We start from the raw sequence: 24,987 nt of genomic DNA on the forward strand, positions 1-24,987 counted from the left end.
GTCAACTCAATTAGATACTATTCCTATATTACTCTCTTCTCCACTGTGTAAGTTTCCTGGGAGTAGATCCTTGTCTTCCTCTCATCTCTTTCTGCTCACCACAGCCCCAATAACCTGTAACAATCTGTTGACATAAATATGGTGGCATTTACTAGGTGTGCCAAACAATGTTAATTTCCTCAAATTTTCACAATAGCCCTTCTTGGTAGATAACAATAAAGCCAAACGAATGAAGAAACTAGGATTTAGAGATAAGTAACTTACTCATTCACCCAGCTGACAGGTTATAGAGTTGGAAATATAACTCTGGTTTGATGATACGTAAATAATTCCTTGAACCAAGATAAGAAACTTTGCTTAATTTGCTTTGAGCAATACTTTGTGAGAAGCCTTTTAAATTTAAATATAAAAGCCACCAATGTCACTGAACAATTTGTATAAAATTTGGTGAATGGGAACCTAATTAGCTGGGTAAACTTTCACCAAAAACACAGTGAAATATTATTTTAAAAAAAAAAGTAAAGTATCCTTTTGCATACAAATAGTTTTGTAGCTAAAGTATTATTTCACTCAATTTTTAATTAAGAATATGCTCTTGACATTTGGCAAACTTGGCTCCACACAACACGTACCAACATGTTGCTTCCCTTGAAGCCACTGCACACTAAGAAGATCAGCAGCTTTAAGCTGTTAACAACTTCTAAAAGTCACCCAACCTCCCGCATGCCAAAACCACCCCTACATACACATATATTCACACCTCTTAGAAAGGTTTGTTCAATCCATAATCCTTAACAGAAGTTAACACGAATAACAAAAAAAGGGGAGTGAGGAAAAAGTTTTAGAACCAATTCTTTCCCCTATCAATTTATAATTATATATTGAATTACTTGGTGCACGCCTGATCTTGAGGGAAGGAAAGATGAGTCTATGCTTCCTGATTAATGGCTAGTCATGCAACTTACTCATTTTGCCCTAGAGGCATCCCCAACAGAACAAACAGGCTCAGCAAGCTTTGCAATGAGAAATGCCATGAGGAAATGAGGAAGGGTGAAGCCAGACATGGTGGGAACAAAACTAACACTGCAGGCTACCATTGAGTAAAGTGCTACATTTACATAGAGCACAGAGCGTGGAGAAGCTGAGAGTCTAAGACTATAACTGAACAAGAGCAACACTTTCCTTAGTGCTACATTTTGTGAGACAGATTTGAGGATTTAGCTCACACTTACATGAGCAGAAGGTAGAATTTAGAATGAGGCAGAAAGTTCATCAATATTAGCTTATATACTCAAAAATAACTCTCCCAACTGCCTGAAAATATGACATAATTGGTTATAGAACACTTCATTTTCAATTGTAAATAACATTTCTTAACTAAGGTTTTAATTTCGACTTAAGAGAATCGATCACACACATAAAATACAAATGTATTGAGTATGGAATAAGGTTAAACTACATGGTAATTGCATTTCAATTAAAAATTCTAACTCAAGTCTTTTTTTCTTGCCACAAACCCCTCAGAAGATAACCTTTTTACTCCCTGTTGCTTATGCTTTTACTTACAGTATAGCACAATCACATGTACTGGCTATGCTGATGAACAAATAAGTCGCAAACAGATTAAGGAAAACTGGAATTACTGCTTCAGTTAAGAACTAAGGATTCTATAATTATGTGAAGAAGGGGAAAGAGTAACAAATTACCTTAAATGAATTGCAAGATTAAAAAAATAGATTCTATACATTATTTGGGAGCTCTGGTGACGTAGCGCTTAAGGCATTTTGACTGCTAACCAGAAGGCTGTTGGTTCAAACCCACCAGCCACTCTTTGGAAGGAAGGTTGGGCAAGCTACTTGCGTAGAGATACTGCCTCGGAAACCCAAGGAGGGGTCACTGTGAGTTGGATATGACTCGATGGCAGTGAACTTGGAGCTTGGATACAATATTTATGTATAAAACCGAACCAATCTCACTGTCATCGAGTCAATTCCAACTCACAGCAAGCCCACTGGGTTTCCAACACTAAATCTTTACAAAAGCAACTGCCTCATCTTTCTTCCACGGAGTGTCTGGTAGGTGGGTTCAAATCACCGACCTTTTAGTTAACAACTAAGTGCCTTAACCACTATACCACCAGAACTCCTTTATCTATTAATATATAGAACATGTTTGAAAGAAGCAAATCAAGAATGGCACTGTAAAAGATTGTAACTAGGAGCCAAGGCAACAAAAAAATTCTTTATACTGGTAATAAAATGCTAGGAAAAGAATCTAAAGCCATAGATTTAACTATATTCCTCAGAAACTTACTCTTTCCAAGAGAAAAAATGACGTCAATACCTAACAAATCTTACTTCAGCAGATATTAATGTGATGAAGGACCCTGTTAAAAGTATTTCTAACAAAACTGAACAAATAACAAAGTTATTTACACCCTCGAAGTAATATTTAGGTAGAGGGTAACACAACAGAAGAGAGAATTTTGCTTTAGAAAAAGACATTTAAATGGAATAAGCCAATTGGGAAAGGGAGATCTCGTGATAACAAGTCCTCTGTAACCTTCTAAAAAACAAAACTCCCCCCAAAATTCCCAAATTTACATTTTAAAATTAAATTATTTTATATTGAATGTAAAACACATACAATTAACTCACTTCTGCTGAGTGCTGGCAGAGTATATACTATTTCTAATCATTTAACTTATTATAGACCACAAGCCCGAGAATCTGCTGATTTGGCTCACATCATGCTGACGAGATGCCAAAGATAATTCCATCCCTGCTCCAGCCAACAAGTTCAACTACTAACCCAGCTTAACTGTGCACCTGGTGATATTTAAAGTCCATTTCATACACAGAAAAGTACCAAGGAGGATTCAGCGCTTCCCTCCACTTTTTAAGCAGGGCAATGAAGGTTTGTGGGATTCAAAGGTACAGTTCAACTAATCAGAAAAAATGGTCAGTTAAGTACAGAGCTAGGAACTACATTTACAAATAGAGACATCAAATTAACCTCAAAATTCACAAATACTAACATGTAGCTTATACTTTGAGAGGTCTACATCCAGTCTCACATGAGACTGAAATTACTGTAAGAGTTTAACTAAGATCGTAAATCAACAAGGAAGTCCTTTTTCAATGTCCTTTGGCAGCTGTCTTTTCTCATTTGTGACAACCAAAAACCTGGTGAGGTAAGCAGGATTGTCATCATGTTGGAGGATGTGTAGCAGGCCAGGCTTTCTATTTTATTATCCCTTCCAATAGTCATATCCATTGTAAGATGGGGAAACTGAACCTGAGAGGTGCAATAAAAATTGGCTCTGACCCCAGTATATCCTACTATGATATTAAAGCTTCTATCTTCAGTTTGTTAAACTCTGCTCATTAAAACACACGCACACACCATTACTAACCATTAATCCTTGGTTGGGGATGCAGGCCTGGTTTAGTGATTTTCTTCTTACCCTGATAACGAAAGGCTGCATTAATGAACCAGCCTCTGTTAATCATGTCAAACTGCATATACCCGACCCAACTAGGAATTTTACAACCCAAAATTGACTTCCTTTTAAAGCTGAATGGTTTAGTCAGTGTGTACTCAGGAAACATGGGATGGTATAAACTTAAAAGAAAGGATTTAAAAAGACAACCCCACCCTCAAATGATCTTTGTACATTCTAGACAATAATACCACCTATAAAAAGCAAAATTTTCCCAGGATATGGACTTGGGCTCAAATGCTGGAGCATTTAACTAAAGACAGAGCCTCTAAACCTCAGTCTCCCCAGCTACAAAATGGGGTGATACCTCCCCTTAGTAAGCTGTACTTTTAAGTACTCAATTGAAAATCTCCCCCTGCTCTCCACCTTTCTTCGACAGCTCTCCAAACAAGGCCATACTTTATTAAGTCCTTAGTAAAAGCTTGGCAAAGTGAAATAAACATAATAGTAGAGGTTTTGATTAATAAGAATAAATCAGTTCATTAATAACAAAGCTTGAAAAAAAAGTTACGAAACCAAATGGGAGTAATTCTATCCAAGAGTGTAGAGAAAAATCAGGGTTGGTATTTAATAATGCCCTTTCTGTAAAATGAATGAGAAAAAATTATTTATACAAATAGCCCCATAATCAAAACGTCCTTTCAGCATGATATAACTAGCATTAATTTCCCCAAAAGAATCTAAAAATGATACCAAAATAAATAAATTTACTGAAGCTATAATCCCTATCACCATCAAACTTTCACCATCTCACCAGGTTAAGCAATAAGTTTACTAACCACCACCCATAGTTCACCTGCTAAATTAGGTCTTCACTGCAGCTAGGACTGCACAATTCACTGCACAATTCAAAAGTAAGCATCAAAACTGCAACGGGAATAACTCAGAGAGGCCCAATCCCAAATTGTTTTAGAACCAATATAAAAACCAAAAGAGGGAAGGAAATAAGTGGCTAAAATGAGAACCAGACCTACATTCAAGAAATTCCTAAACCCTTTTTCTTTTATCAAAGTGGTCACACTTTTTATTTACATAGTACCTGATGGTTTACAAAGCTTTCATTTGGGAATACCTGAGATAAAAGTGAGGTTTGGAGAAAGCAAGAAAGTCCCAGAAAAGCAGAGCCGCTGAGTCGCAGCCCACTCAGACCCACATTGTGTGTCTCTGCAGGTTCCATTACTAAATGACAACATTCTCATTGGCTTCAATGGTCCATAAACAGCTGCAAATACTGCATATTATTCAAGTTCTACATAATAAGTTTTAAGTCCTTATTACTTTCCTTTATTAAAAAGATATGATCAACATAAAACTCAGAGATAAAAATTATTTATATGTAAAGTTAAACCATATTCCCAATATTCTTAGAATGCTGTGACGTCACTGAAGTTCCTAACAATCCCATATGCCCACAATACCTTCATTTTTTAAAAAATTAATTAATTCCAAGAAAGTAACAAGTATTTTACGATCTTAGTTTCCTAGGGCTACCATAAAATGGGTGGCTATAAAGAATAGAAATGTACTGTCTCGTGGTTCTCGAGGCTGGAAGTGCCTATCAGTGTACTGGCCACGTTGATTTCTTTGGAGGGTTCTGAGAACAACTGTACATCTCTCCCAGCTTCTAGTGACTGTCGGCAATCCTTAGGTTTCCTCTGTTTTTTGCAGATGCATATTCAAGTATGTGAGTCTGTGTCTGTTCTCCCTTTTTACAAAACACCACTGAGAAGGGATTAGGACCCACCCTACTTAAGTTGACTTAACCAATAATATCTTCAAAAAAGCTAAGATTTGCCCCAAAATAGTTTACATTCAGTTACAGTGGTAAGGATTTCTAATTACCTTTTTTTTTCTCTTTGAATTTTAATTGGTATTTGGGTGATAATTTACAGAGCAATTTCACTTTCCATACAGCAGCTCACACACACTCTATTGACTTCAATTTCCCACAATGCAACAGCTCCCCTCCCACTTCCTCCCCATAGCTACCTCTTCCCTGTGTCCTTCCCTCCATGCACTCCTGCCCCCTGAGCTGTCTCCCTGTGCATACACAGCCCTTCTACTCTCCCATGATTGTTCTCTCCAAGGCGTGTATCTACCTAATATAAATGTTCAGCTCCTATGCCTGTCTTTTGTTTGGCTGGAAGCCACAGAAGTAGGTTCAATTCCAGACCTGAAGGGCAGCTAGGGGCATAGTCTCAGTGGTTCCAACAGGCTCTATCAGACCAGCAAACCTGGTACTCCCCCCCCCCTTTTATAATGATTTTGAGTTTTGTTCCACATTGTTCTCCCACTCCATTCATTATCTCCTATACAGATCCCCCTCCCAGTGAATACCTTCATTTTAAAAATGAAAACGATACAGGTATTTCAGAGTAAGAAAAATTAAGCAAGGCAACCTGCATATTCTCTCACTTGCTCCTCTTCAAGGTTTGGTAGGAGACTCCCTCTCCACACCACCAACAGGTTTATCCAGCCGGGGCAGGCGATTCTCAGAAGCAGCAACACCCCACCAACTAGGCAAAACCAAGGATGCCTAATGACCCTCCTGATTTCAAATTAAAATTGTCATCTCAACATTAGAAAGGAAATTGTTCAGTGGTCTGAAAGAATAGAAATACTCTTCTGGTCAGCCACTGTAGAAATACATTGCATACATGAGGAAAGTTGATATTAAAATCTGATACGATTGCTCTTCACTTGAGGAATTGATCTGACAGCCTAATCTGAGCAGGAGTAATAAAATTGACCAAAGCAGCAGTGTGAAATAAAAACCAATACTAGGAAAGTAACTACTTATCTATTATATGGGAAAGAAACATGCAAGAAAAATTAATCAAAACATTTAAGATTAAAGTCTACTTGCATAATGTGATTGCTAATAAAGCTGCAAATCTTAGACTCTTTCCAGTGTAAGTCCCAAGAAATCAGACTCTAAGCAGCCATTCTTTAATAGATGTAAAACCCCCTAGTTTTTCAGTGAATGCATTACTAAATGGCCATGAGATCCTCCAATTTCAGGCACATCCTCTAAACTTTAAACAATGGAGCCCAACTTTACTTTTGTCACAATTCATCTCCTTATTATAGTCAAATATTTCCACTTTTTATCTCCGTGGCGCTTACAAAGAACTAACACAAAGTCACAGAACTAGAACTAAAGGAGTGACAAATAATTGGCATAGTATCATACCCATTCACCTAAAGTACTGAATACAACTCTGTATTTTAAAAAGTACTATATAATACAGCACAAATCATGTAAGAAGCCCAGGTGACTATACTGAAAATGTTAACCAAAAATCCCAAATTTTATATATGTGAAGCTCTTATGGATGAACTTTTTTTTTGTTTTTAAACTGTTAGGAAATTTTCCCTGTACTCTCAACATGTTGAGAAACCAAAATATAAGAACTTAATATGTAATTGTGAAAAATTGTTTTCAATTGTGAAAATTTTTCTTAGTATCTTGACCTATCATTTTTTCGGTGATAAAAGTAGAAAAGTTAATAAACAATTCTTAACATACCTCCTTAGTAATAAAAGTACCTTTTTCTAACTTAAGAAAACTTCCTAGAGACACCTTGACACTATATGCCTATATTTTTCTTTATTATTTCATTATCTATTTTGTACCACTGTATCAAAAGTTAAGCACTCACACCAAATTTTTCTGCTCTTCCAACCTTTTCATGAAATTCTTTCAAGAATCCCCTTAGACTGAGTTAATTTCACCCTCTTCCAACCACCACTGTTTACCACGAAACAAAAATTCCAGCTAACTGTTCTAGGAGTAAGACAAAAGTGGGCTTGACTTGCTTACAATCAGTTATGAAAAATACACAAATAAGCTTTTCTAATCAAAAAATAAGTTTTTTTTCCAAATAAAACAAAAATCAGGCTTTAGTTTCTGAACTAGAAAGTTTAAGAGTAAACACCTAAAACTCACAAATTCCTTAAAGGATCTTAACCAAACTCCAAACTCACTGCCATCAGTGGATTCCAACTCACAGTGACCCCCACTGGGTTTCCGAGGTGGTAAATCTTTATGGAAGCAGACAGATTGCCCAGTTTTCCTCCTGTGGAGTGGCTGGTGGGTTTAATTGCCAAACTTCGGGTAAGCAGTCAAATGCCTTAGGCACTAAGCCAACAGAGCTACTTTTGAAAGTATTTTAGATTCTTCATCATGATTCCCATGGTGGCTTCTGCAAACCGCATGACCTTTCCATTACTCATCCAATACATTTACACATGACTGCTTATTACTTAGCACTTTAAAGACTTTGTGTATGCAAGACAATGGATCATTCATGGCACAAAAACAAGATTTGTGATTATAAAATTTACTTTTAGAATATGTAATGCACCAAATATACTATATTAGTAATTACAGAATTTGGGGGAGAAAACTTGACCCATTTGATCATCTCCAAAGATGGTTTACTGTAATCATCATGGTCTCATATGCATTTAAAAAATGCAGGGGAGGTTAAAAGGAGTGCCAGGGAACAAAGATTTGTAGAGTATACACCCACTACTTAAAATAAAATTCTTATCCATTCCAAAGAAGTCAGAATAAACCCTAAAACCAAGGTAATCAAGAACAAGTGGCCTTGGATCTACATCAAAAAAAGTGAAGTCTTCAAATTCTTGTCCAATTCATTGCCACAAAAACATCTAATACTATTTAAGATGTGTTCACCCCACAAACATCCAACTCTAAATTCGTTCAATTAAAAATCACTGTTTAAAGTCACTAAATTATAATTCTTTTGAAATAGGCCTATCATACCTTAATTCTTCCTAGCACACTAGACAAATTATTTTGGACAGGCTGATAAAGTAAGAAAGTATTTTAAATTTTCTTTTCTTTTTTTTTTTTTTAATTCTATGTTTACTCTTTTTTTTTTTTATTAGGATTTGGGTGAAGATTTACAGAGTAAATTCACTTTTCATACAGCAGTTCACATATACTTTGTCTCATGTCATAGACCAAAATTTACAATGCAGCAGCTCCCCTCCCACTTCCTCCCCATAGTTACCTCCTCCCAGTGTCCATCCCTTCATACTCTTCTGCACCCTGAGCTATCTCCCTGTGCATAAGCAGCCCTTCCTTCTCCCATGATTGTTCTCTCCAGGGCGTGTGTCTACTTGAGGTAAATGTTTAACTCACATGCCTGTACTTTGTTTGGCTGGAAACCACAGTTGTGGGTTCAATTCCAGACCTGAAGGGCAGCTAGGGGCCATAGTCTCAGTGGTTACACCAGGCTCCATTGGACCAGCAAACCTGGTCCCCACCTTCTTCTTCTTTTTTTTTTTTTTTAATTTTCTTGAATTACCCTTTTTCTTCCTGGAGCTACCTTTTCAAATGATTCTTGAATAATCATTAAAAGGATACACTCTGTCATTGCTGCAACATCCAGTTTGTCAATATCAGGTGAACCAGGGCAACACTTCTTGAATTCTTTTCGAAGATCAAAAAAGGAATAGAAGCATTCAGGTAATAATACATTCTGAGGAAGAACAAGGGAGATACCATTAAGAAAATTTGGTTCAATGTTTCCCTAATAAGTAGGAACCTAAGAATTAAATGTAAAAGTGAATTTTTAAATAGCTTGGCCTGTCCCTATTAACCATATTCAATCCTATATACATCTCATGGAAAAAAAAAAAAAAAAAAAAAAGTTACCTTATTTTAGAGTAATGCATTACAATGTTTGTGCTCCATTATGCTTTCCATTCAAAATATCTCAAAGCTGTAATACACTCAGGCTGTTGTGCTTTCTATTTTGTGGATAATAATATTATAATCTCTGTCAGCCATGATCATTTTAGATCATGCTGACATGATCTAAAAATTCTATTTAGGCAGCAATCTCAGCCCTCTCAGTTTTCATACTTAATAGTAAAACAGTAGTTCTAACTATTGAGTTTATGACAATAAGTTTTTTTCATGGATAATTAGATTAATACATTTCTGATTACTTGAAAAAGATTATTTTTGTGCAAAGTATAGTCTCCTATCAGTTCTCCCAACCATTACTCTGGCTGTACCCAAACACTCAAATTAGAATTAAAAAAAAAAATGTATTACAAATCCCAAAGGCAAAGTAGAAAGGTTACTTGTGGTTCTGAGCTACCAGCATACTCTGAGGTTATTAAACACAGCTAACTAAACTGTCTGGGCTAATAAATATCACACCATTATTTTATTGTTTTCCTGGGGGGAAATAACATCTCAATGAACTGTTAAGGACACGTTTTTTAAAAACTGAATTTAGATTTTTTTTAGAATTTCTAAATACTTTGGGTTTATTTAATGGGAATTTTTACACATTTGTACACTTTAGAAAATCCAGGAAATAAAGATTTTTTAATACATATGACCCATAATATTTATGTTTAAAATATTCTTCTATCTATATTCCCTCCACTGGATTCTGTTAGACATGACTTGCTTGTGCGATATTTGAAATTAGTATTACTGCATCATGGCCACATCCTTCAAAAGAAGATCCTTAAGACTACCTACAAGAATGCTCACTTAATGGTGAAAAGATGGTCTCTTTAACAAATGGTGCTGGCAAAACTGGATATCCATTTGCAAAAAATGAAACAAGATCCATACCTCACACCATACACAAAAACTAACTCCAGATGGAACAAAGACTTAAAAGTGAAACCTAAAACTATAAAGTTCCTCAAGGAAAAAACAGGAGCAATTATAGGGGCCCTAACACATGGCATCACTATCAGTCTGATCCAACTCCATGGCAGTGTGTTTGGTTTTTTTTAATACATGGCATAAATAGACTGTCAAGCAAAACCCAAAACACACAAGCAGCAGAAGATAAACTAGATAAATGGAATCTTCTAAAAATTATATTTTTATATGCTTCCAAAGGCTTCTCCCAAAGAGTAGAAAGAGAACCTACGGATTAGGAAAAAAATATTTGACAACTGCATATCTGACAAGGGACTTATCTCTAGAATTTATAGAAAACTCCAACACTTCAACAACAAAAAGACAAACAATCCAATTAAAAAATGAGCAGAAGACATAAATAAACACTTCACCAAAGAGGATATTCAGGCAGCCAACAAACACATGAAGCAATGTTCATGATCATTACCATTAGAGAGATGCAACTCAAAACGAGATACCATCTTGCCCCAGCGCTAATAGCAAAGTTCAACAAGACAGAAAATAACAAATGCTGGCAAGGATGTGGAGAGATGGTATTCTCACACTGCTGGTGGGACTGTCAAATGATACAAACACTGTGGAAAGCAGTATGTAAAAAGCTGGGATTCGAAATACCATTTGATTCAGCAATCCCATTACTAGGTATATATCCTAAAGAAGTGAGAGCAGACAAGAACAGATACATGCACACCCATGTTCATCACAGCACTATTTACAATAGCAAAAAGATGGAAACAACCTAGGTACCCATCAGCAGAAGAATGGATAACCGAACTATGGTACATGCACACAATAGAATATTATGCAACACTAAAGAATAATGCAGAATCTGCAAAACACCGCAGAATGTGAATGAACTTGGAAAACATTATGTTAATCACAGAAGGACAAATATTGCATTAGTTCATTATTGTAAAAAGTCAAGGAAAGGTTTATGCATGAAAGGAAACTTTGTTGGTTTACCAGGGGTTAGGAAGGGAGGGGAGGAAACACTGCAAAAATAAATAAATAGCAATTAAAAAGAAAGAAAGCTCTCTTAAAAGTTGTTTGTAATGACAGGATAACTCAGATGTCTAACAATATAGGATTGGGCTAAACAGCTATACACATTTACAGGCAGTCCCAGAGTTATGCATGTTAGCTTGTTCTTTAATGTAAAATAAATTTGCCTTCACTTTGACAGTGAACAAATTCATCATAATCACCTTCACTTGCTGCACATGCAGCTAAAAATCACTGAAAAGGTGTTTAGCCTTTTCTTGCACTTAAGTAAGGCTAACTAAGAACTGTATCCACCTGTTCCAACTTACCTACAAATGTGAATTAAACACACACTTAAGAATGGATTTCGTTGATAACCCAGGGACTGCCTGTACTGAATATTTTACTAGTATTTATACAGATGTTCATATTAAAACAAAAGTCTATGTACTATGAACTTTCCATAAAAGTCACTTTCTTCTACAAATACCTGGAAGAATATATCCAAATATGTTGATATTAAAATAAAAATAATTAATTTTTTTTTTCACATGGCAGGATTATTTCCTTTTATCAGTTCCCTACTTTACTTTGGTGACTAGACGGAATTACTTTCTTTATGACATTTAATTGTTTTAAATTTCTTGTGTTTAATCAAAAATTGTAACAGAAGTGGCTCAGGAAAATATTTCAATTTTCATTCCGCAACATTTTGCACATCCAAAGCAGTTCATCAGAAATAAGAAAAACCATTTCCTCCTGCCCAAAAGGGAAAGGAAGAATTACATCTTGTCCTTCCCCATGTGAATCTGAGGGGAAAAAATTGTATATATACACACTTATACACATATTTTGGAGATGAAGAGCATAGGAAGTATTGTAACATTTAATTTTTTAAAATCTTCCTTCTTCCAAACAATTACTGAGTCTGCTGTAAAAGGAGTGATTTTGTCAGCTCTCAAGACACAGACAACTTGAGTTACTTCTTCAAACTTTTCTTTTAATATACATTTATCTCATTTTCCTCCTTGCGCATAAAGAAAAGCCGCACAGTCTAGTCACCTGTGCCATCCACCGTCTAAGCCCCTCTAAGCCATTCCTTCCAAGACTTGCCTCATACAATTACATAAAAATAATTTACGTCCATTTTTCAAGCTCACTACCTGGTTATCATAATAAAAAGTTACAGCTCAAATTAATTTAAATTGAGAAGAACTACACATTAGCCATAATTGGCTACACTGAATTTGCCACCTCTGTTCTCCTATCTTCCCCAAGTCCCTCCGCGTTCTCACCAGGAAGAAAAATCACGTTAGAGCTACAGTTGTTGTTGTTATGTGCCCTCGAGTCGGACTCATAGAGACCCCTCCTTGGGTTTCCGAGGCAGTATCACTACGGAAGTAGATTGCCCCATCTGCCTTCCGAGGAGTGGCTGGTGGGTATGAACCGCCAGCCTTCTGGTTAGCAGTCAAGTGCTTTAGGCACTATGCTACCAGAGCTCCGAGAACTACAGTAATAATGTTATTTTCTCACTCCTTAATTTTTTCCATATCAGAAGAACTACCAAAGGTAAAAGGACAGAGCTGACTATTATTTTGAAACAAGACTCAGTTTTAAACATTTATTTAAAGTCATACAAAGAGCAGTGTCCTATGTTTCACTAGACATCCAGTTAAATCTTACCTCAGGCTGCACAAAGCTTTTCAATGAAATTACTAGAATTACAACAAAAATGTTTGATTTTTTTTCCCTCCTTCCTTCTAGGATAAAACATTTCCAACACAAATGAGATTATAGTGTATCTCTGTCCTCTCCACTTGTAGCTATTATAAATATCCAAAAGTCAGACCCCATATTTGAAAAAGGGAGAATATTAAGCATCTCAAAAATTTGACTTAAAAAGAGAAACTCCATTTTATTAGTCACCAAAGAGTATCTATAAAATTACTACCATCTTGAACATCTCTAAGAAAGCGTACTGCATCTTTTTGAAGTAAACTTGGATAAACCACCAAAAAAAAAAAAAAAAAAGAGCCTGCGTCACCCCAAAGGTCTCTTTTCAATAAGACAGCCCTCTTACCTTCTTGGAAGCCTCAGGATGCAGGATTTGCCTGATATGAAGCTGCCCATCAGTACAGAGACAGAAGGAAGTCCCTACCCCAATATTCAGTTCATTGCTCACTGACTGGTTAAACTGTAAGAACAAGACACACAGAGGGATGAAATTGATGTAGGGATATACAAACACTGTAAAGTTACCCCAATTGGTGCTAACCAGAATAAGATTGCCAACTGTTTGCGTGCCTTCTTTAGATCAGGAAGCTTTCTAACCAACTCTCGGTTTACAACCAGGAGAAGCTAGTAAACATATTCTCCCTTCCGTGCCCTCCTCCTATTTTTCAGATAAACCTATTCAAGACTTTTAAGTCACAGAGATCTCGTTTCATCAGCAGGTTGCCTTCAGATTACATCATTCCCTGGTGTTACGTTTTTAAGGCCTGGATGTACCAGGCTTAAGAAGGATGTTAGTTTCTGATAAACAAATGTGGATAACGGCCATAAAGACCTCTGCAAAGTCTGGTAACACGTTTCCCGGAAGGATAACTTTCAGAATTACCAATCTGTGTTCTAGATAGAGCTGGGGCCAAGAGAGCGCGGAGGATTCTCTCCTCACAGGTGTTTAGCGCCCACGCTGTGTCCCTGACCGGTCCCAGTAAGCACGCCGGAGAATCCGGGTTTTAGGTCACCTCAATTTCAATAATGGCATTCCACCACTCCCACGGTGACCCAAGGAACAGCCCTACGTGTTCGGACCTGCAAACCTTCCCCCAGCGCTGAGACCAAGGCAGCTAAAGAAGGAATAGGAACTTTAGGAGAGCGTAAGTCTGAACCCCAGACAGCAGGCAAACACCTTGCAGTTCCGTCCAAGCAGTGGCTGCGAGGCCCGCCCGCACGTCTACACCACAGCGCCCCCTGCCCCAACGCTGAGCCGCAGACCCAAAACCCCAGGAGAAGACTGGCAGGCGCGTCTCAAGTGTAGGCCAGGATATGGGGGCGTTCCGATTCACACTCCTCTCGTGTCCTTCATTACGGAAACCTAATTAGTAAAACCCATCTGACTCTATGGTTCCAGGAACGACTCAATAAAGAACCCGAAAGCTATCGAGTTTCGACCTAAGCCCCTGAGGGCTGGGAGAAGAGAAGCAGCGACCACCTGGGCCTCCTGGCTCGGTCTCCGCAGTCCTTGAGGTAAGGTTCCCGCCACCCCGCTCCGGGAGGTGCGCGTGGACACCCCGAGACGGCATCGGGCCAGGTGGGGTAGGGCAGGGTGGGGAAGGCGCCGGCGCTGCGTGGATGCGAGTGGGCGGCGTGGCCCAGGGCTGTCACCTGTCGGAGGGCTTGGTCCAGCTGCGGCGCGGAGGACAGGCTTTCGACGTCGATCTTAGTTTCTTCTTTACAATCCTCCGTCAGTTCCAACTGATCCGGTCTAACTAGTACTTCATGCAACTGTCCGACCTCCAGGGAGACAAGTAGGAGTCAGTTTCCCCCGCCATCAATTCGGGCGGCTCTCTCTCCACCGTCCTCTCGTTCCCTTGCTGAGCCGGCCCGCGCCTCTCTTAGGGTCGAGGAGCAAAATCAAAGCTCACTAGTCGGCGCGCCTCGGCCCGTGCCCCCGCCCCACCCCCACCCCCACCCGGATCAAGTCGGATAGGCCCCCGAAGTGGACGCCGGGGCCCCAGGGACTCCGTCTCGGCTCCGCTTGGCGTCCGCCGGACGGGCTGAGAATCTGGCTTGGCCGCTGGCCTCCACCTGAGTCAGACTTCGGAAGACCGAAATGGCTCCGAGGCGCTCGGCCAACAAGTTTGGTTTTACTCCGCAATCCCTAGGCCTCCGGTTTAGCCTCCCCAAAGTGAGCGAACTAGCACTTGTTTACCGACGCCTCCTCCCCCAAACTTCTACAACAAACTTCTAGCCCCACGCCTTGCATTTGGACAAAAACGTGGAGAAATACCTTCTTGTTGGTCAGATCCACCACTTTCCATACCAGCAGGATCAGCTCCTTCTCATCCGAGCCCAACTTGGCCCCGGTGGCCCCAGCAGTGATCCCAAAAAGCACCACCAAGTAATCCGGAGACGCCGTCATGATGATAGGTGGGGAGGGGGAGAAGGGGGGTCGGAGGCGGTGAGGTGGGGTGGAAGCGAAAACCTGTGCTAAACCCTCTTCCAAGAGAAAAGAAAGCGCGCCCACCCCCCCTCCTCGCCGCCGCCGGTGCAAAAGGCGGTAACCAACCACCCAAGCCCACACCTGGCCCCTGCTCCACACCCAGGGCAGGAAGGGGGGGTGGGAAGGAGGGCGGGGGAGGCCTTCCCTTTTTGTATTCAATTGCCCGTGCGTCTTTGCTAAAAGCCAGGAGCAGAGCTGCACCTCCCGGAGGCGCGCGCAATGGCTGAAAGCTTTTCTGTTTTGGGATGTGGCTCTACCTGCCCGCCCCCTCCCCCACGTGGTGCAGGTAAGAGACACCTGGCGGCGCTGGCCCATTGGCTCCTTCAAACCACGACGTGGCAGCGATGGGGGAGGAGGCCGCTCAGGGAGGGGGGAGGAGGGGGCGGGAGACAATGGCTGGATGAATGGAGAGGGGAGGGCGAGGTGGGGAGAAAGGAGAGACTGGAGGGGCGGGGAAGAAGCGGTTGCCACCCAGAGGGTAGCTAAGGCCAGACGGGAAAGGGGTGAGGGGTGAGCCAAGTGGGGGGGCAGACTGGAGACGCCAGGAAAAGGGTAGTCGCTTTTGGAGGTAACCTACAGGTGTTGGGTGCCGGGGTCTCGGAGGAAGGCCGGCTAGGGGGAAATGAACTCGGAGGTTCTGAAGGGTCACCGAAAAGGCCGGGCACGGGGAGGCGAAAGAAGGCCAGAGGTGAGGCCCGGGGCGCGGAGCTGACCCGGGCGCGGCGACCCGGGAGAGCGAACCGCTGAAGGTGGGAGGGACCGGCCAGTGGCAGCGGGGAGGTGGCGAAGGCTATTGCCCAGCACCGGAAAAGCCGCTCCCGAGCCCAACACACCTTGTAGTACAAACAGCAGGCAAAGCACTGCCGTCCCTCCCTTTCGCCAGGCGCGAGTCCCCGAGCTCTCCCCACCCCCGCGGCGCTGCAGGTTTTCGCGAGAAGAGCCCCGGGCCCTGCAGAGCTTGACTCCCAGGGTTGGACGTCCTGCCACCAAATCACGCCCAAAGACGCAATTATTGTGCGTAAAGTAGGAGTGAGACGCTCGTCAAGAATTTAGGTACAGTGGACCCCACTCCCCTTTTTGTCCTCAAATGTATGACAATTGCTGAGTCTTGTCTAGTCTTGGCTGCTCCTTGGAGACTAGAACCTCCTCCACGGCATGGGGCCCTAAATAAAATGTATCCGCTTCGCGTACCTAATAAATGTTTGCCAAATCAACCCACAGCAAGCTTTTCCTTTAGTTTCCCTCTTCCCACGCCCTCTGCTCACACCCTTGACTTTTGTGTGTGGATTTAAACTACTTCCCAAATGGCCTCCCAGCTCTAGCCCAGCTTGGTCGAATCGTCACTCCCCAGCCACCAAGTGTGGCAATGTGGTGGGTCCTGTTGGTATTTTAGAGGGAAAAGCGCCAGAGGTGAAGTTTCTTCTGGTTTTATGTTTCAGACCCATCTATTCTTGGGAACAAAATTCCGTTTGAGGTATTACTAATTCGGCTCCAGGTGTCCAGCCCTCCATATTCATGATGTGAAATCAAGCAACCACACACCTATCACCGGGAGAACAAATGGAGCAATTCAGACGCAAGTCTGGGAGCGCTGAAGACTGGGCTTTCCAGCGGGGAGGAGGCTACTGAGGGGGAAGAAGGGTCGCAGGCCCCGCTGTCGCCTTTCTGGGTAGGACAGGGAGCGGGCGGAGGCAGGACCGCCGGCGGCGCTAGTAGCAGCCCCAGTCTCCTGGGAGAGATCAGAGATCCAGCCAAGCGGGGACCACGATCCCAGATTCGTAGGGCTGCAAGCGCCCGCGAGGACACTGGGTACCACCTTCGTTTGCGTCTCGAGTTCTGCAGACGCGTGCTTCTTCTCGGAACTTTGTGGGATGCAGAGTCAGAAATTGGCTCCAGGAATACCTTCGGCTGGCTCGCGGCGGTAGCCTCGCCCAGCCCGGGTTTCTAGGAGCCACAGTCCCGGTCCCTCGGGCGCCGCGGGGGCAGGGACTGGGCGTGGAACGAGCCTGGGAGGGACCTGGGTGAACCACCCAGATTGCATTGCAGTAGGCGAGGTCGCTCCCGGGAGCTACCTCCCCGCAGGGCTTGCACGGTGCACGATTCCCAGGTGCCCTGTTCTGCCTGGGCCAGAGAGGTGGTGCTCCACAGGGGTGCGGGACCCGGTGCTGTGGGCCTGAAAGCGCGCGGCGGCCCAGAGGCTGGACACCGGGAGAGCAACTTGCTGAGAAAGTGGTTGGGAACGGCTCATGAAGCCCAGCCCAGCCGGTCCTTTCAGGCTTTTGGTGTTCCGATTAATCATTTGCGTATTTGGAAAAACACGAGAATTTATAAGTGCGTTTGCCAGAGCATTTATCCAGATTGGAATCGTGATTCTCAAAGCTGCCCCTTTTCACAGAAACATGTCTTCTTCCTATTCTTCTTTTGTAAGGAAGTGGGATTCTTGGTTTCTGACAATTTTCATTTAAATTTTAATTTGTACAGCCGGAATCCCCAACAGGGATTTTTGTTTTGCTCTGTTCTCTGATGTATTCCCAGGGCTTGGAACAGAGCCTGGCATATACTAGGCACTTAACAAATATTTGCTGAATGATTTTAATGAGTAACACCCACCCATCTTTGCAACTCTTTTGTCTTTAGAGCCTAGGGCATAGTTCATGGCTGCAAAGTTGAGCTTCTGAAAATGCAAGTCCATAGGTAATTGAAGTGTCAAACACGTGGAGGACCTGCTAATTCTTGGGCAAATCTAATTTGTTAAATTAAACTTGTAGGATGCAGAAATTCTTGGGGAAAAATAATATGAGCAGTTCTGAATACAAATATCTTTTACTGTCTGTACTACATACATAAATAATTCTAACATAGTAAGAATAATCAGTATGACCTGACTGAGAGGAGCCTTGAGCAGGGAGGCTTATACAACCCATGGTCTTCATTCAGTAGGAGCCCTAGTTGTGCAGTGGTTAAGTACTCTGCTGTTAACTGCAAGATTAGGGTTCATACTCACCCAGTGGCTCTGCGGGAGAAAGACCTAGCCATCTATTCCATAAAGATTGTTGTCGAGTGGAGTGGCATGGAGAAAAGATTGCAGCCTAAAAACCCCGTGGGGCAGTTCTACTCTATCACATGGGGTCACTATGGGTTGAAATATGACTCCAAGGGCACCCAACAGCTTTATTCAAAACTACTAAAACTCCCCAAACAAGTGAGAATCTGTTATTTAAAAAGCAGCAAAGACCAAAATTGAGGGACAGGCTACAAAATGACAGGATTACACGCGTAAAAAGATCAAAGTCATGAAATATACAGACAGAACTGTTCCAGATTAAACAAGATGAAGAAACATGACAACTATATGCAACATGGATCCTGGATCAGGAATACACACACATATACACACACATATAAGCACACAAAATTATATTATTTATTGCTGTTAGGTGCTATCCAGTTGTTTCCGAATCATAGCGATTCTTTATGCAACAGAACGAAACCCTGCCCAGTCCTGCACCATCCTCACAATCATTACTATGTTTGAACCCACTATTGCGGCCACTGTGTCGGTCCATCTCATTGGGGGTCTTCCTCTTTTTCACTGACATTCTACTATACCAAGTATTATATCCTTTTCCAGAGACTGGTCCCTCCTGGTAACATGTTCAAAGTACATGAGATGAAGTCTCAGCATCCTTGCTTCTAAGGAGCATTCTGGCTGTACTTCTTCCTAGACTGATTTGTTCTTCTGGCAGTCCAAGGTACATTCACTATTCTTCAACAATACCATAATTCAAAGGCATCAGTTCTTCTTCAGTCTTCTTTATTCATTTTTCAGCCTTGACATGCATGTGAAGCAATTGAAAATACCATGGCTTGGGTTAGGCGTACCTTAGTCTTCAAAATGACATCTTTGCTTTTTAACACTGTTAAGAGTTCTTTGCAGCAGATTTGTAGTGCATTATGTCGTTTCATTTCTTGGCTGCTGCTTCCATGGGTGTTGATTGTGGATCAAGTGAAATGAAGTCCTTGACAACTTCAGTCTTTCCTGTTCATCATGATACTGCTTATTGGTCCATTTGTGAGGATTTTTGTTTTCTTTTATGTTGAGGTATAATCCATATGGAAGCCTGTAGTCTTTGATCTTTATCAGTAAGTGCTTCAAGTCCTCTTCATTTTCAGCAAGCAAGATTTTGTTATCTGAATTGCACAGGTTGTTAATGAATCTTCCTCTAAGCTTGATGCTCTGTTCTTACTCATATAGTCCAGCTTCTCAGCATACAGATCAAATAACTATAGTGAACAGGTACAACCCTGATGCACAACTTTTCTGATCTTAAACCAGGAAGTATCCCCTCGTTTATGTGTGTGTGTGTGGAGCTCTGGTGGTGTAGTGCCTGAAGCATAAGGCATTTGACTGCTAACCAGAAGGCTGGCAGTTCAAATCCACCAGCCACTCCTTGGAAGGAAGACTAGGCAGTCTACTTCCATAGAGATACCACCTCAGAAACGCAAGGAGGGGTAGCTATGAGTCAAATCAACTCGAAGGCAGTGAGTATGTATACATACATGTATGTGTGTGTGTGTGTGTGTATACAGGACATTAGTGGGACAATTGCAAAATTTGAATAAATTTTGTAGATTAAATATTAGCATTCTGTTAGTGTTAATTTCCTAATCCTGTGATTTGATATTGCTCATCAGAAGAATGTTCACTTTTAGGAAATACAGAAATATTAAGGAGTAAAAAAACATCGTGTTTGTAAACTACTCTCAAAAGGTTCTGAGAAAATATATATCTAAAGAGAGAATTATAAAGCAAATGTGGTAAAATGTTAACATTAGGAGAATTTGGGTGAGAGAATTCTTTGTACAGGCAGTCCACAGGTTAACAACCAGATCAGTTTGTAAGTATGTCTTTAGTGAAATTTTTAGGTAAGCCACAACAGGTGCATATGGTTCTTACTTAGATTTACTTTAGTGCAAGAAAAAGAGCTCTGGTGGTGTAGTGGTTAAAGCATCCAGTTGCTCACCAAAGGGTCAGCACATGAGAAAGATGAGGCAGTCTGCTTCCCTAAAGATTTACAGAATTGGAAACCTGATGGGGCATTTCTACTCTCTTCTATAGGATTGCTATGGGTCTGAATTGACTAGAAGGCAGTAGGTTTGGTTTTTGAGGTTAGTGCAAGAAAAGGCTCGAAGACTTCAGTAATTTAAAAGCTGCACATGAAGCAAATGAAGGTGATTGTGATGAAGAATTTATTGCCAGCAAGAGTTGGTTCATGGAGTCCTGGTGGCACAGTGGTTCAAGCGTTGGGCTCTTAACTGAAAAGTCAGCCGTTCGAACCCACTAGCCATTCCATGAGAAAAACCTGGTAGTCAACATCCATGAAGATTTATGGTCTTGAAAACCCAATGGGGCAGTTCTACTCTGTCCTATAGGAATTGTCCTATAGGATGGTAGTGTGTTTGGTTTTGCTAGGGGTTGGTTCAATTATTTCAAAGTGAGGTGAAATTTACATATCATTAAGGGGCAAATTTGTCCGGAAATTGGATAGAGCCTGGGGACTTATAAAGAAGCTCTAGTGGTACAGTAGATGAGGCATTTGGCTGCTAACCAAAAGGTTGGCAGCCACCAGCCAGTCTGCAGAAGAAAGATGGGGCAGTCTGCTTCTGTAAAGATTTAAAGCCTTGGAAGCCCTATGGGGCAATTCTACTTGTCCTATAGGGATGCCATGAGTCAGAATTGACTTGATGGCAGTGGGCTTGAGAATTCACTGTACTAATTTTGTAACTTTTCTGTAAGCCTTAAGTTATTTCAAAATTAAAAGTTTTTTGTTTTTTGCGTAAAGCATCAGAGAAAAAGTTTTTGCTGTTTCTGTCATTCTGGTGTTTAACGAGACTTTTCTTTTTTATTGTCTATGCAAACTAATCCTTTATGCTGGAAAATTAGTCCTTTTTCTTTGTCTTTTCCTTAGTAACTCACTGCTGTCAGGTCGGATCCAACTCATAGCGACCCCTCCTTGGGTTTCTGAGGCAGTATCACTATGGAAATAGATTGTCCAGTCTTCCTTCCAAGGAGTGGCTGGTGGCTTTGAACTGCCAGCCTTCTGGTTAGCAGTCAAATGCCTTAGGCATTACGCTGCCAGAGCTCCTCTTTTCCTTAGAAGAAGGGAAAACAAAAGGTCAGCTTTGTCTCTATAAAAATCCTTTCATTTACTTTGAGGTTGTTATTAAATAACCTTTCCTAGACTAAGTAACTGCAAGCTCTTTAAAGCTTTCATTGTGAATCTTACTTTCCTGCTCTTTAATTATCTTCATTACCCTCCTTTGACCCTTTTCCGAATCCTCTATCACTTTTAGAGAGCAGCTCTTGAACTACATAGAATATGAATGCCTCATTTGTGGCCTAACCACTGGTACAATGGTTACCTACAAGTCAAATTCTTATTACCTGTAACGCACATCCCTTTTTAAGGCTATAGTAGCAGCATTGTAAAGTTCCTGGGTAGTTCAGATAGTTAACAACCTCAGCTGCCATCTGAAAGTGTTGGAGTTTTGATTCTATTCAGAGGCACCTTGGAATAAAGACCTAGCAGTCTATTTCCAAAAAACCAGGAACCTTAGGGAGCAATGAGTTTATGTTAATGAGAGAGGAACAACTCTTAATAAGAGAGAGGGGGAGAATGATTGCACACCTCAACAAATGTCCTCACGAAATTGTGCAAGTAGAAGCTATTGGTATAAATTTTTGCTGTATTTATTCTCAACAACAAAATAAATAAAATTTAAAGAAAAACACAAAAAAAGGAAGCCCTGTGGACCACAGTTACATTCTGACATACGTGGGGTCACCACAAGTCTAGATCCACTGCACAACAACTGGTTTTAACTAGACGCATGCAACCTACATTTGCTGACTCCAGTTTGGTTTGAGAACTCTGGATCTTTCTAGGGAGCCCTCAGTTTTATATACCTAATTCTCTGTACCTATAAGAAAACAAAGCTTTCAAAAGTGAAAGTATGAAAATGTTCTGTAATTTGATTATGAGGATGGTTGCATAACACGGTCAGCATACTAAAATCTGCTGAATTGTGCACATTTAAGAGTGAATTTTATGGTATAGGAGTTATATCTCAATTTTAGAAAAGAAAATCAGAGTAAAAGTCTGTGTTCTGAGGCTGCCACATGCTACTGGTATTACTTCATTATTCTTATTTAGTGCAGCTGTTAGAGACTACATTTGAATGCTGCCTGGACAAGTCCATCTGCTCCAAGGTGGAGAGGTGGGGGCAAATGATGGTCAAGATAACCAAATAAGTTATACTTTTCTATGAATTATTCTATACATTATACATTTAAATAAATTACTGGTCTGAGCCTTTCTTATAACAGCTTTTATAGTCTGTCTGAGTGGAAAAAGCATGGGCTTAATAGTCAACCCTACCATTTGTTACCTTGTGACCTTGGGCTTGTTCCTGAACCTCCCAATGACTATTTTCTCACCTGTTTGAGTAGCAGGGTACCATTCAAAGACAGGTCCACAGAAGCTCTTAACTCTGACCTTAGCTTGAACTAAAGACATGACCAAAACAGGTCTTCCTGAGCCCTTCGTTCCTTGTAGTTTGCCTACTCATCCTCCCATTTGGCTGAAGAAGGAACCAGTTTTGTTATTCGGGCAAAATGTATCCCATAGGACCAGAAATAGTCATCACCCTGGTTTGTGCCTTTTTGAAGTAAAGTATACTTGGCAGCAACTGCCATTGGGAGAGAATGAAGTTAATTTTTATGATGAGCTTGTATCTCTTCCATTTTGCATGCCAGTGCATTCTGTCCCATAGATTTCTAAGTAACTATAAAAGTCTGTAATGAGTTCTGGTGGTGTAGTGGGTAAGGCATTTGGCTGCTAACCAGATGGCTGGCAGTTTTAACTTACCACCTGCTCTGCAGGAAGAAGATGAGGCAATCTATTTCTGTAAAGATTTACAGCCTTAGAAACCCAACGGGGGTCACTATGAGTCGGAATCGACTCGATGGCGGTGGGTTTATCAAAGTCTGTATGAAGTGTCAGAGCAAATAGACTCATTGAGTCATTCATTTCATAAATATTAACAGCATACTATGTTCAAGGCATGGTGTTGTTGTTGTTGTTGTTATGTGCCGTCGAGTCGACCTGACTCATAGTGACCCCTCCTTGGGTTTCCGAGGCAGTATCAGTACGGAAGTAGATTGCCCCATCTTCCTTCCGAGGAGTGGCTGGTGGGTTTGAACCACCAGCCTTCTGGTTAGCAGTCAAGTGCCTTAGCCACTATGCTACCAGAGCTCCCATGTTCAAGGCATGTATTAGGCACTAGAAATAGATAGTAATAAACAAACACCAAATGGTCCCTGTCCTTACTAAGCTTCCATTCTAGTGTGTGGGGAGGAGACAACAAATAATAAAAAAAAAACAAACATGTCACTACCAAAAAACCAAACTCACTGTTGTCAAGTCAATTCGACTCATAGCAACCCTTCCTTGGTTTTCCGAGGCTGTATCTCGATGGAAGGAGATTGCCCGATCTTCCTTCTGAGGAGTGGCACCAGCCTTCTGGTTAACAGTCCAATGCTTTAGTTACTATACCGCCAGAGCTTCTCAAATGTTCTAGAAGTGAATAGTGCTCTAGGACGTACATTCTACTAGGGAGACAAGAGAGCATTTACTGAGCAATGATATTTGAGTTGAAATCTTTAAGTCAGGGTTAGTAAGCAAAGAGGTGGGAGAAAGTAAGGATGAGGGAGAGTGCCTTCTGGCCAACGAGGTCTGCAGAGGCCTGTGGTGAAAGGGCAGATGGCACATGAAAATAACTGAGGAAAGGCACAAAGACAAGAAGATGCCTGAGGAGTCATCCTTGACTTCTTTGTCCAGCTGGTCATCAGGTTCCATGGAGTTTCCCTGGTGATGCTAAGCTTGGATTGCTCTTTTTCCATTTCTCATGTGACCATGCCAATCTAAAACTATACAGTCTTTCACCCAAATGATTACAGTTGTCCTTGGCTGCGTGCACTAACCTCTCCTGTGCACCTAGTCATTCTCAAAATGTTGGATTCCACAGATCTTTAAAACTAAATTTCAAAAAAAGGGGGGACTACAATAAAAATGATTTTTATTTTGATTTTTGCTAAGAAGAATTTTTTTTTTTTAATCACCATTTACTCTTCACGTCATAAAAACCAAAACCAAACCAAACTCACTGCCATAGAGTTAATTCCAATTCATAGCGACCCCCTTTGGGTTTCTGAGGCGGTAAATCTTTACAGAAGTAGATTGCCCAGTCTTCCTTCCACAGAGTGGCTGGTGGGTTTGAACTGCCAGCTTCTGGTTAGCAGTCAAATGCCTTAGACACTATACTACCAGAGCTCCTTATTTAATAAAAGAAAGGCTATTATTTAAATTAGCTTTACGAAAAATTTACCACATGGTCCTTATTTGTCTCATTTGGTCCCACACTGAAAAAAAAAATAAATCATAGACCAGGAGTTTGGAGCCAATGCCTTGATCTCGTCTGAATATTATCAACAAATTAATTTTCCTAAAACTT

General features: G+C 41.1%; 1 protein-coding gene across 1 annotated transcript in view; it reads right to left on the reverse strand.

Annotated features, from left to right (window-relative positions):
* Positions 1 to 15,333, reverse strand: part of ESRP1 (epithelial splicing regulatory protein 1) — a 54,421-nt gene extending 39,088 nt beyond the window's left edge. Inside the window, exons 1-4 of the mRNA XM_007934864.2 lie at positions 15,202 to 15,333; positions 14,577 to 14,705; positions 13,270 to 13,383; positions 8,901 to 9,015 (exon numbers count right to left, since the gene is read on the reverse strand). Coding sequence (XP_007933055.1) covers positions 8,901 to 9,015; positions 13,270 to 13,383; positions 14,577 to 14,705; positions 15,202 to 15,333 — 490 coding nt within the window. The remainder of the gene's footprint in view (positions 1 to 8,900; positions 9,016 to 13,269; positions 13,384 to 14,576; positions 14,706 to 15,201) is intronic.
* Between the last annotated feature and the right edge of the window lie 9,654 nt (positions 15,334 to 24,987).

The sequence above is a fragment of the Orycteropus afer genome, unplaced genomic scaffold (genome assembly GCF_000298275.1).
Source record: "Orycteropus afer afer isolate SDZICR_OR568_19922 unplaced genomic scaffold, OryAfe1.0 scaffold00021, whole genome shotgun sequence".
NCBI lineage: Eukaryota > Metazoa > Chordata > Mammalia > Tubulidentata > Orycteropodidae > Orycteropus > Orycteropus afer.